Here is a 12,532-nt window from a genome sequence, read left to right as displayed (position 1 = left end):
GTGATTTTCCTGGTGTCACACTGACAGAGTGAACCTCAGATTGAAGGGCAAACAGTGATAACCACCTGCAGGGATTCGCATCCTGTTCCATTAGTCACCTTTGGAATTTTCACAAGGGACAATAGAAGATGCTGGGAAACCACTGAATGGGCCTCGCTACTAAAGCCTGTGTTTTGTCGGCAATTAGAATGAAATTGCCTGAGCAAACTGAAAGGCATATTCCCCCAACAAAGGAGAATGTCAAGTTTACATCACTGCTTTGGTCTGTGTTTTAAATCCCTATGTTATCTTCTCTGCGCCCGATAATCAAATGTGTACAGCACCTATTTTGTTGTTGCTGTTGCAGATGTGTTCTTCGCCAGATTGATCGAATAAAAGCCGGACCATGTAATTCTACTTAGAATAAGAAGTTGTGGAGAAAAACAAGGATTTTCATAGTAACAAGGTGCATATCCTTCTCATTCTGTCTGAGTGGTTCCAAATTACAAAGGACACGGGATATAAAAAAAAGTGGTGAATACTCCCAGGCTCTCAGCGTGGCACACCTTGATGTGCTGGTGCCTTTAATACCGGAATAAGTCATCTGAGATAGGAGAGGCAAAAGAAACCCACTCAACCAGATGGTCTCCATAAAGCATGGCGTAAAGCTCTCCCAGATGTTGAGAGGTGGTCGCGGATCTGGTGACATGCGATGTGAGGGAGGAACTGGTAATGCGGAGTGTATTAGTGGTCTCTTTATGGGTGCAGTAGGTGCTGCGGAGGGGAATGCGGGGGCCGCCGCCGCCGCCGCTACCAGGCTTTATGCTTTGATGAACCTACCCTTGAAAAAGCGGGACATCCGTGACCGTATTCTGCTGAGCCTGTAAGACACCTCCCTCTCCTTAGCCTCCTGGAAAACATAAATCAGTTTCTCATATCATCATCTAGTCATATTCAATGCATATGAAGCTCTAATCAGTAAATCTGTCAGCTTGCCCCCCTTTCGGTGATATATCAGATTCGTAATACTCTCCCACATATGCAGTAAATCTCTGACAAAGCCTGTGTTTTTAAAAAATTCCGAGACAGGGCTGCATGGAGTGGAGAACTTGACTTGAAAACAGAGAGGAGTAGCAGCTCAGTTTAGGATGTCTCTGTACTGAGAGCTTCAGTGCATTCCAAAGTGCCATCTCTCCCCTTACTACTAAACAGTGGCCCAGACAGGAAGCCGGAATAAATTTCCCCCCAGTTCATCGTCCCTGCTGAGAACTAGCAGAACATCTCAGTCTGATTAATGGCTGTACACTGTCTAATGAACAGTAATTGAGCAGTATAATGTAGCAAGTCCTTAAAAGCCCAGAGGAATCGTCTTCCTCCGCCTGGCTCGCTGGAAAAGCCAGGCGATGACATTGTCTAGAGTTGATTATAGTTGACCTTGCGTGGGGTGAATAAGGCCTTTGAAATGGCTAACCTAAACTTCAGGGAATAGGATCACGGGAAAACAGCTGAAAGACAATTGAAATGGACCTGTATTGGGAAAGGAAAGGATGGATCAATGGGGCGCTCGATAACGATTCGATTTTTGATCACAAAATTCCTACGGAGAGGAAGACGATTGATCAGACGTCCCTCGTCGTATTGGCATTTCTAACAATATTAATTAAGAAAAAATGCTTAGCTGACTGGTTGATAAATCAGCCAATATGAGTCAAATCAAAACAAATGATAGTTGTAAACGTGATCCGACACCGCTGAGCGCAAATCCACCCTTGTCCACATTACCTCAAAGTGTATGACATCCAGAACATAGACAGACCCCCCCCTCCCCAGCATGAAATCAATCAGCTTTTTAACAAAGTGCACTCTAAAGGAAAAGCCAACCTTCGGAAAAGCCCAACAAAAGTCAGTCAAGTGATTATAAGAAAAGCTTTAATAAATGTGCATCAGACTCGCGCTCGCCATCCTTCGCTCTCTTCCACCCAGATAGCCTGACTTCACTCCCAGCGGACATCTCCACTTGGCGGAGATGCTGAATCTCGTTGTTCTTTATTTGGCCCGGACCACACAGGTCAATATCACACGTGCGCAGCTGCCTCGCCGGTGTACTGTCTGCAAATGTATTCACTATTTAAATTCCCCCGCGATAAATCATTTAAAGCTTCGGCTGAAAATGTAATCATGTAATTGAATTCGGTCATCAATATCTACTATATACATGCACCTATACGAGGGGATGGGGGGCATTTCACAAGCGCGTATGAGCGCCGGAGTGGGAGGAAATCTGTCCGAACTCAGCTCAAAGTATGAGTCATAGCAGTTCAGTTATCCCTCATTATTATTCACAGCCCTCTAAATGATGAGGTTGCCGACAACGTAGACAGCGACAGTCTGTTTGGCCTCAAAGGGAAAAGAGGAGAGCACGCGTGAGTGATGGTTAGACTTTAAGTAAGGAGGTCTCACCTGCAGCATCATTATTTCCAGTCTGACAACAACGTTTAAAAATATGATGCGGGTCTTGTTAAAACATGGATAAAAGATAAAACAGAAAAGCTGCAGGGAAAGATTTTGGTGAGGCTCAGAACGCTGGTTTCCCCCTTTTCTGATGTCTACTTTAATTTTCTATGTCAGGCTCAGTTAATGTCCTCAGACCTGACGCAGCTTTGACAACTGTAGTGTAAACTGTACTTAGTCCTGATGAGGATGTGTTCTGGCATGATGTCTTCAAATGGAGAGCTCGCAACAAAAAAACCTCCTTCTCCTCATGTCAGTGTTCATTGGCTGACGAATCAAAAACTGCTTTACAACTTAATTATTGCAAAAAGTAGCTGAGTCCTCGCACGGATCATTATTATCGTTATTATTACTTTCTACTATCTAATGGTCAAATCCATAGCCAATCTGAATCAGCAACATTCCGGTATGACTACAAGCAATAAGTAATGAATTAAGCTATTGATGAGGTCTTTAGCCCAGGTCATAACTGGCCCCCAGAAGTCAATAATTATCCTGATAAGAATATCTTTATTGCAAAAGTGCATACGGCAGCAAAATCATCGCCACACCAAAACATTCCCCTATGGTGTGATTGCCACTGCCTGAAATTATAGTTTTCATTAAAACAAAATGTTCAAGGTTATTGATTGCTTAAATAAGACTCAATATCTTCTCATTTCAATGCCAAATGAAATTGCTTGGAATGGTAATATCACCCAACTATTGTGTGCATTCATCACAGTTACACTGCTCCATATTGTCGTCTCTCGAGGATTATTAGAGCAAAAATAAGTGCATTTAAATGAGTGTAATTTCTAGGAACCACAGACCCATGCAAAAACATGCACAGCTCAGCCCTACTCCATCACAGAGAACATTACACAATAACCAGAGTGAGGACAGACATCAAATACAGCCGCGTGCTTTTGTGGAGCTCGACAAATTACAGACACACACTTTATGTGTTTCTTCTCTGTGATACACACAGTACCTTTGGCTGCAGCGAGAAGCTTTAAAAAAAGAAAAAAAAAAAAAACTCATGCTACATGAAAAGTTGAACCTGAGGCTCAGGCGTCTTTAATCCTGAGTCTCCAGTAGCAGCGCTGTGGCCTGATGCTCTTTACTGACTCTCCGTGCCCTGAAGAAAGGCTGCACTGGTAAATACACAGGACATTATATACAGAGACAACCATGGCTACAGAAAAACAGGTTACACACACATTATGTGAAGGTATTGTTGCCGGAAGCAGGTCTGTGTGTTGCTCATGCAATTACGGGCCCGGTGATTACCATAATTGCTGGTTAGACCATTTTTATGTGACCTAATCAAAAAGCAAATGAAAAAATTGGACGTAATAATAAAGTAAAAATGAACTAAAAGTGAAATACTCACTGTATAAAACTTATAATAAGGGTACTTACATCATTCCGGGAACCTGCAGACGAAGACCTCTGCAGACACCAGCCGTGTGAATCATGCGGGGGGGCCTTGGAAGGGCTCGCAGAACAGCTCCCATCTCCGTACTCCTCTTCAACTATCTTGGCCTCAACCTGCAGGAAGGGAAACAGAGATCCCCCTTGGCTTACGCTGTACTGTACTGCTGTATTGATTTTACAAAATATTTATATATTAATGCAACTCGTTCGCATGAGCATTTATAATCCTTATTCCGCTCAGAAAATAATCCTTTTTTTTTGTTTTAAACTTACTGAGCTTGTGCGACGGCAGAAATAACTGAGAAATAACGACCGTAAGGAATCGCAAGTTAACAACTAAAAGAGTGAAAAGAAAATGAGAGAAGTGTATTTTTTATTCTGTTAGAAGTTGAAAAACACAGAAAGGTCAAGCTCAGCAGGAGGAGATGATGCTACTGTAGTAAAAAGGGCAGTGGCCTCTGATAGACTGGTGGCTCAACAAATTCTCATTTGTCACACAATCGGAGGTGTTACTTTCATAAGAACAAAACCTCTACATTAATCGCCTTAAGGACTGTAATAGCCAATAAAGAACTAATACCTTTTAAAACAAAGGTGCGTTTTTTCCCTCCTCCCCTTTTCATTGACATAGACAAGCACATGGTGAGGGACAGATGGGGAGGCCGGCCAATCGTTTCATTTCATTCAGTCCATTCAATGGGTTTTGTTTATTACAGTCCTGTCAGGGCCACAAACACCAGCTTGCTGTCTACTCATTGATGGCTATCAGGAAATTAAGAGGATTTCAATAAGTAAGAAGCAAACAGTTTCAGAAAGAACTTGCCGATCCTAACTTTAATTATTTAAGGCTAACAAGGCTCAATCAGGTAGATGGCACTCAATGCACTGCTTAGTTACTCTGTCATGTGCAGATGTTTTCTCTCCTGCGACCAATTGATTGGTTGAGAGTCGGCAAGATTTCAGTCGACCTAGATCTTCTCTGTTTGACTACAACCCTGATGTAGCAGCAGACACACGTTTCCATCCGATCCATTCATCTCACATCAAAGCGGCTTTAAATAGCTTGTTGTGTTGCGTAATCGACATTTACACTCTGCTTCTGCTTGTCTTCGAGGCGTGTTGGAAAAGTTGGAATCAGTGTTTGTCTTTGGGGATGACTCTCGTAAGATAAAAAAAAAAAAAAAAAGGCCCGAGCTGTTCAAAGATGACATGTTGAACACGTCAACAGGCTGCAGGTCTGTGTGCGGTCGGTGTTTTACCTGATCAATCGGCAGGTCCACCTCCAACCGGCGGTCCTCCTGCACCTCGGCCGCTCCCGCCGTCTCCCTTCTTTTGTTTTGCGCATTGAACACACTGCCCTCTGTGAAAAGTGATTAATCACAATTACCTCATCGGCTGGCAGTCGCCTTCTCATTCTTCTGCACTCTCATCCACTCTCCCCCCCCTTCCTCTCCCTCCATCCCTCACTGCCCTCCTGTCCTCTCCCCCCCCCCCTTTTTTTCCCCTGTTCAACTTCACAAGAGATCAATGTCGCTGTCCATCCACTTATTTGTGTGGAAACGGGTCTTACAGACGAAAGCGCCACGGAGAGCCACAGCTGCCGCGCCGCAAATATGGTCATTCAGAGTGAACTCTCGGACCGGGGGGGTTAGCTCTTGACAGTGACAGGTTGCTCCTGATGCATGTGGGGAATAGCTTATATGGCAATGTCACAGCGGTTTTCTCTCCATGAAAACAAACTCCCTTTTTTTTTCTGCCGCTGCTGGACCTGATGCAGTCAGGAATGTGATAAATGAAACACACTATTGAGCCTGAATCCACCTCGACGGCCTTAAGTATTTTCATCTAAATAGTAAATAACCGAGCATGCAGATTAATCACAGATAAGGCGGAGGGAAAACGTGCAGAAAAATAAACTCGGTTCGTAGCTCAAAGACGAAATTACATAACTGCAAAACCATGTAGACTTGATTATGTATTTCAGTCGGGTATTATTTTTGGATCTCCTACTAGACTCACTGTGTTTACAAAAAGGAGAAAATGATGGAACAAATCTGATGCCAAAAGCTCTGATCCGGTACCTGATGACGCTTGTGAACGCACCCTGCCTTTATTAAGTGTTCTCAGGAGGTGATTTCATTCTGGAGCAGAGTCGTGACTTTTATCTAACAGACCGGCCTTTGGTTAATGACTTCTGTGAGAGGAAACCACACTATATAAGCAAGGTCAGGTGCAAAAAAAGTGTGGCCAAGAAACTCCACTCTGGTCTGGCTACAAACAACAACATTATCCTGACACGAGCCCAACACGAGCACGAAAAAACAAATATTCTCTCTCAGTAAGAGAAAACATGGCAGGTTTCAAACTGTGGCAATTATCCAATCTAGTCCACCGCATAACATTGTTTGTGGCACAGGATGAGTCTTTCAAGTCGAGTCAGTGCATTACTGAGCACAGATGGTAAAACAAACAGCCATGAAACAACACCTCCTGAATAACTAAACAGGAGAAGTAAAGACACGCCGTCTCTTTATTATTAACAGAGTATGACTTTTAAACAGCCAACTGCTGAAACGTTCCAAACCATCAATCCAAAGCGGTGTTTTGTCACTTTTATGATCTTCTGTCAGCGATATTTGTGATTAATAACTTATTACCATTTGGATTCCCACATCAGGAGAAAATTGGAGCGATTTGTTTCCCCCCACATAGTTAGCGGGGCTTTCTGGATTCATACTCAACAAAATGGCCTGATTGAATTCATCTATGATTTAAGCCCCCTTGACGGTGTTTGAAGTCTTGTTCTGTTTAATATTCACAGAAAAGAGTCGTGTTTCTTACTGGGAGCTGTGCTCTGTTTGGACTTTAAAAGGAACAGGTTGATCATTCAGAGGAAGCTCCAGGACAAACCGAACAGTAGACTTCCTCTTTACTCCCAACACACACAACACTTTCATCTTGCACACTCCCACGCATGCACACTTCACCCGTACACGCCATTAACTGTACATAAAGATGGATGAAATGAGAGCTCCCAATAAGCCAAAATGTCTTGATCGCCCCCTAGTGGCTGGCTGCTGTAGGATCATGAACCCTGCCTCCTCCATGTTAGCCATATACATTCTATGTTATTAGCAGATGACCCAAGCTAAAAAAGTCGAAATATTATTTTAGGCAGTCTTCGTTTTTCCAATAAGTTCAGTTTTAAATGGTTGTTTGATCCTTTTTAAAAGAGTGAAAGGTAATGATTGACAGCTCAGACTGACTTGTGATTGGTCGAGAGTGTGTTTCAGCGGACTCTGGCGCCAAATTGGGTCTTTGCCACAAGATGGCAGCATTCCTTTATGGTATATATTGGCTAGATTTCTGACTGGTGGGAGGAAGTGGAGACGTGTCATCCCTCGTTATACATGTGTCCATGATACACAGGAGAGGGCAGGAGAGATGTGCTTATAGAATTGCTCTGCTTACCCCCTGTTGGGTGGAGAACTGTGCTTCTGGACACCCGCCTCTGATGTTTGGTTCCGTCTGGCTTGGCCGTGTGTTTCTTCATGTGGCCCCTGGCTGTGTGTTCAGGGTCCGCGCTAAAGCCTGTGTGAGGAAACTACACGGACAGACACAGTAGAGGAGAAAACGAGGCCACAGATTAAGGCGTGTTTCCTTAGATTTCTTTGTGATTCATTATTGACTTGGTTGCTGTTGTTCTCTTTAAGAGGAAGAAGAAGAAAAAAAAACAGACAAAACACGCTGAGGCGAAACTTGTTTCTCTTCTTTTCAACCCTTTTTTACGTTTTCCATTGACCTCAATTTTTCTTGAGCTGATGTGCTTTGTAGCTCCCCCGTGATTCCTACTGTATTGAATTCATCTGGTTCCAATACATCCCTTGCACAACCTATCAATCACTAGGGAGCGTGGCAAACTAATCATTTATTGATGAAATGGGGCAGCCATGAATTTCTAACTGCATTTGTCTTATTTATCAAGCCAGATCAAACAATGAAAATCAAAACAAGCTTAAAGGGAAAGGGAGGGAGTCGTAGGGAATAACTTATTCTTCGGCAGTAGACGGTGGAAGGTTATTGATGGAGAGGGGAGGGGGGGGGGAAACGGGCTGGGGACTTAGTAGCATTGTGGGAGAGTGAAGGAGCAAGAGAGGAAAAGAGAGAAGGAAAGAGAGAGCCAGAGCCAGAGCCAGAGCGAGAGAGAGAGAGAGAGAGAGAGAGAGAGAGAGAGAGAGAGAGAGAGAGAGAGAGAGAGAGAGAGAGAGAGAGAGAGAGAGAGAGAGCAGACGGGAGAGTTCAGAGTGATGTTCAGACAGCAAGGTACACATCTGAATTAATGCTTCCACAAAAGGCAATTTTCTTCTCACAGGCTCCTCATCCCCTCTGTAGGTAGCAAGGTGAGGTATGTCTCCCTCACAGAGACTGAGAGACACAGATACACAGAGCGGGAGAGAGCAGACTTAATGTTTCTTTTCAGCTACAGTGCTCTTTACTGCAGCTGCCTGGCTGGATCCCTGGGCTGGCTCGGGGGATAGTGTAGTGATCTCAGGCTTCCACCAGAATACACTTCTGGCAATGGTGTTTGCAAGCTCACTAACATGGAGTCTGGGGAATAACCGCATTGTTTCTTCACTTGTTTGCTGTCTTTAATGCAGAGGCAAAGTCTGTTGATATTCTTTTGAATTTCTACAGCCGTTGGTGGGCCGAGGGAGAGAAATAAAACAACAAAAGCAGAGTGAAGTTTGTCTGGTGTGTTCAGCGAAAGGATGGGTTGAAATGGAGTTCACACTCCAGCGCGGTAGTGTCCACAACGACGCTAGATCAAAGCCGGAGGAGAAGTGGCACTGTCGCAGTGGCGAGCTGTTGATTCAGTTTCATAACCTCGACTCCTCTGCGAGCGACGCGAGGCAACTTGACGGTAAAAGGTCACAATCAAAAAGGAATCCGAGAAGCCCAAAATTGAGCAGCTTGTTTTCCAATGTTTACAGCCTGGTGGTGAGATGTAAATAGATTTTATTTAAATCCACAGGGTTAAATCAAGAGCGTCTCACTCTGGGAGGAGAAGGCAGAGGACGGCGGGTGCTGCGGAGCCAGGAGAGTACAGTACAAGTAGCGTTACAAGTGGAAACACAGCAGTGGAAAAGCTGAGGTCATATCCCCCTCTCATTCTGCATTACATATCTACAGTACCACGTCCTGCAGGAGCCGACAACTGTGTGTATCAGGAGGGCTGAGAGAGAGAGAGAGAGAGAGGGACCAGTAGAAGCAAGTGAGTTAGTGTGAAGGGGGCTCGGGGGGGACCGAGCAGCATGTAATCTGGAGCCCCTCTCAAGTGGCAGAGAACAGGAGTCAGCAAGAGGACACTGTGATATGATAGCCAGGGGAAAACAGGGGGTCCCGACCAACTGGACCGACCAGCTCCCAGCCACACTGGCTGCGGTATCAGTCCGAGCCACTCCCATGGCCCGGGTCCTCAGCGAGCAGACATGCTGGCAGCAGCAGCAGCGGCGGGGGGGTGTAGTTTTCCACGGGGCATCGCTGCTTCCCCAAACCAATGACATCATCCACAGGGAAGCAGAGAAATGAGGAGCAGCGGCCAGTCACTGCTGATGTCAGAGAAGCGCGGCTATTAAAAGCTCTAATCAGACGCTCTGTGCTGTTTTCACAGGATGCTTAGTGTGAAGTACATTTGCGGCACAATTGCACCGCTCATTACGATTACTGTAATATGAAAGCATTGCTTTGATGCACACCATTATTCTTTTTTATCTCCGTCTCTCTGCATTCCCCCTCTCCCCTATTAATCTTCTCTTAATGCCGCGTCTACCTCGGGAACTTTCCACCTCTTCATGTGTGGGAACACCTAGCTCAGCGTATGTGCTCGCTTCCAAGCGGGAACACGTTATACTGGAGGGTTTCAATGCTGCACTCTGCAGAGCCGTCACTTTAGACTTCAGTGGCTGCTCCCAGACCAGATGTCCCATCCGGCAGAGTCGAAATGCTCCGCCGCCAGTGCAGACAAGGTTACATTTTACACTGCCTCGCTGTGCATGTTTGAAAAGATATTTTTACGGGCGTTTCAGACCAGACTGCTGTTGTTTTGTGAGGTCAAACTGAAATTAATGACAAGCACGACCCCATAAATGTATGTATAATCAGTAAGCTCAACCACTGAAGGATCAGGACACTGTGGGCTGTATTTGTCACATGTCTCTTTCCCCTCTGAAAGCTCCTTATTAACTGGTCAAATCATGTTTACAAATTCATGAGGGATCAGGCGAAGAGGCACAGGGAGTAAAATGCAGCAGCATCATGTCTAGTGAATGACTAATAATGCAATGAGCTGCTGGATGCAAAACACCAGCCATAACCCTGTCTCTGTCTCCACCTCATGGTACTGGGAGAAATGGCACGGGCTCTGGTCTTACGGGTATCCATTCAGATTGTCTCATCTTTAGTGTTAGGACCGAACCTCAGCAAAGCAAAGTTTGATAACAATGTGGTTTAAGCTACTGTTTTATGCCTGAATACATTTTAATATGGAGGAGACATCTTAGATAGAAGCATTTAAAAAGATTCCATAATATTGCTAACAGATATTTATAATGCTTCTGAACATAATGAAAGTCAACCACATACACAGCTGGAGACATGGTTGGGGGTATTTTTCTGTGTCTGAAAAAAAAAACAAAAAAAACAAGGCATCCGCCAAAACATTGTCATCTTTCATGGTTAGGAAAATCAGATGTCAGACCCATCTCTCACAGGCCCCCCCGCCACCTCTACCGCAACCTGCTGAGTGGGCATGTTCTCATCTTCAGCGTGTGATTTGGTGTTCATCTCAGGCCCCGCCACAGCGCAATCCTCACATGGATTCAAAGCATTTCACCGTCTACTTAATCACAATACAAATTGTCCCGGTTCTGGTTTGAATAAGAGATTTTTTTTGTGTGTGTGTGTTTTTTTTCAGTCAGTAAAGTCCCCCTGGTGCATATGATCTGTCTGTGAGGCTCACTGCACTTGATCAAGTGGGCCAGCCCGTCTCTGTGGGGATTACCCATCAAAGTGAAAAGCAACGGTAACTCAATGCCTCCCGCAGACAGTGATTGATGATAGCACTGTTTCATAACGAATTACACCCCCACGACAAGTCTCGCACGTGGGAAATGTTAATTGAAATGCTGTGTGCACAAGGATCCACTTTTCCACCGTGATGCGACCGAGTGTTACAACAATAAACTGAGGAGGGAATATGACAAGTTAGCCTGATACAAGCAGGGAAAGACTCTGAAGCAACTCCACTCACCTCATCCTTTGCATGTCTTGTCTTTCTAATAGGAGGCAGGACGTCTTGACTGCAGAGAAGAAAGAGGGGAAACCTCATACATTTTCTCTTTCCTTTCTATATCAATACAGGAATCTAATAGTTATTTGATTTGCTGAAGTGGAAAGTCATTCTCCTCATCAGTCTCATACCTTTCAATTGAGTTGTTTGGCCTGATAGAAGGCCTGGGGACGCACCGATCATATGGGAGAGCTTTAAACCTCTCTGCACCAACTGCAACGTAGTGCTGGTGGTTCTCCAGTTGAGCGGAAGCGCAGACAGGCTGTCCATGTAATGTGCAAAGCCTGTGAATGCAAATAAAGAAATTGCACAGCATCTTCTAAGTGTTTGCTTTATGAATATCAGTGTTTTAGATTGTTAGATGTCCCAAATAGTGCCCAACTGGTTACATTTAATGCAGGCATATTTTAAAATATCCATTAAGGCAGTGTTCACCTATCAAGCAGCTTTAGATGAATTGCAGTGAGCACATCACAACCCTCACGATCACTTATTAATTAGAGAAATCTTTCCACTCTGCTAATGCATTTAAACTGACAGGAAAGCCTCCACTAATCATTCCTTCATCCGTATTAGAGAAGCTGAGTCTCTAGAGCCAAGCCATATGACTGTGTATAATTTTCAATAAACTGCGGTTATTTGAAAAACATAATGAACAGCATCATTTCTGTCATGGAAAAATATTTTTAAAAATAATTAAAATATATATTCTTTACAGTCAGGACGTATATTTTGAATGTCTGTGCTAGCCACTCCCTGTTAAATGACTACGTTAAAACAATAAAGTGACATTAGTCATCACCTGTACACAGCACCGGTGCGAAGATGCACTTTCTCCGTCACCATGGCTAAAACATTCTCCCAGCTTCTGAGAGTGTACTTTGGGATCCGTATCCGAGCTGGAGGCCCCAAGACGTCCCCGTTTGTAAAGACACTGAGAAGCACAGCAACGTATGAGACACAGACTGAATTATATATATATATATTTATGAATTACATTCCACAACACAGAACATCTTTAATAACTTAACAACTTTAGATCCAGCTAAAAATCCATACTCACTTTATTGTGCAGGACTCATCAGCGGTTCTCTTCCAGCGAGCAGAAACTGCTATTCTGCTGTGAACAACAGGTTGGATCTAAAGAAATACATAAATAATATTAGGGAATATACTCGTATATGGCCTTTTACTGGGACAGTGATCACAATGACAGTAGGAGCATTAGGGCTGCAACCCCTTAACTGGGAGAGTGGCTGCAGCAGATCCCAGATG

General features: G+C 44.2%; 1 protein-coding gene across 2 annotated transcripts in view; it reads right to left on the bottom strand.

Annotated features, from left to right (window-relative positions):
• Positions 1 to 12,532, bottom strand: part of LOC133961897 (doublecortin domain-containing protein 2) — an 87,220-nt gene that overhangs the window by 73,393 nt on the left and 1,295 nt on the right. Inside the window, exons 3-10 of one of the 2 annotated variants that reach the window (XM_062397272.1) lie at positions 12,321 to 12,397; positions 12,060 to 12,191; positions 11,389 to 11,541; positions 11,219 to 11,267; positions 7,381 to 7,513; positions 5,169 to 5,269; positions 3,895 to 4,023; positions 820 to 889 (exon numbers count right to left, since the gene is read on the bottom strand). In XM_062397272.1, the coding sequence (XP_062253256.1) occupies positions 820 to 889; positions 3,895 to 4,023; positions 5,169 to 5,269; positions 7,381 to 7,513; positions 11,219 to 11,267; positions 11,389 to 11,541; positions 12,060 to 12,191; positions 12,321 to 12,397 (844 nt within the window). The remainder of the gene's footprint in view (positions 1 to 819; positions 890 to 3,894; positions 4,024 to 5,168; positions 5,270 to 7,380; positions 7,514 to 11,218; positions 11,268 to 11,388; positions 11,542 to 12,059; positions 12,192 to 12,320; positions 12,398 to 12,532) is intronic. The other variant, XM_062397271.1, reaches the window with a different exon arrangement.

Source organism: Platichthys flesus, chromosome 10 (assembly GCF_949316205.1).
Source record: "Platichthys flesus chromosome 10, fPlaFle2.1, whole genome shotgun sequence".
NCBI classification, from domain to species: domain Eukaryota; kingdom Metazoa; phylum Chordata; class Actinopteri; order Pleuronectiformes; family Pleuronectidae; genus Platichthys; species Platichthys flesus.
Note: the sequence above shows the minus strand (reverse complement) of the source record. Positions and strands in the feature narration are given on the sequence as shown.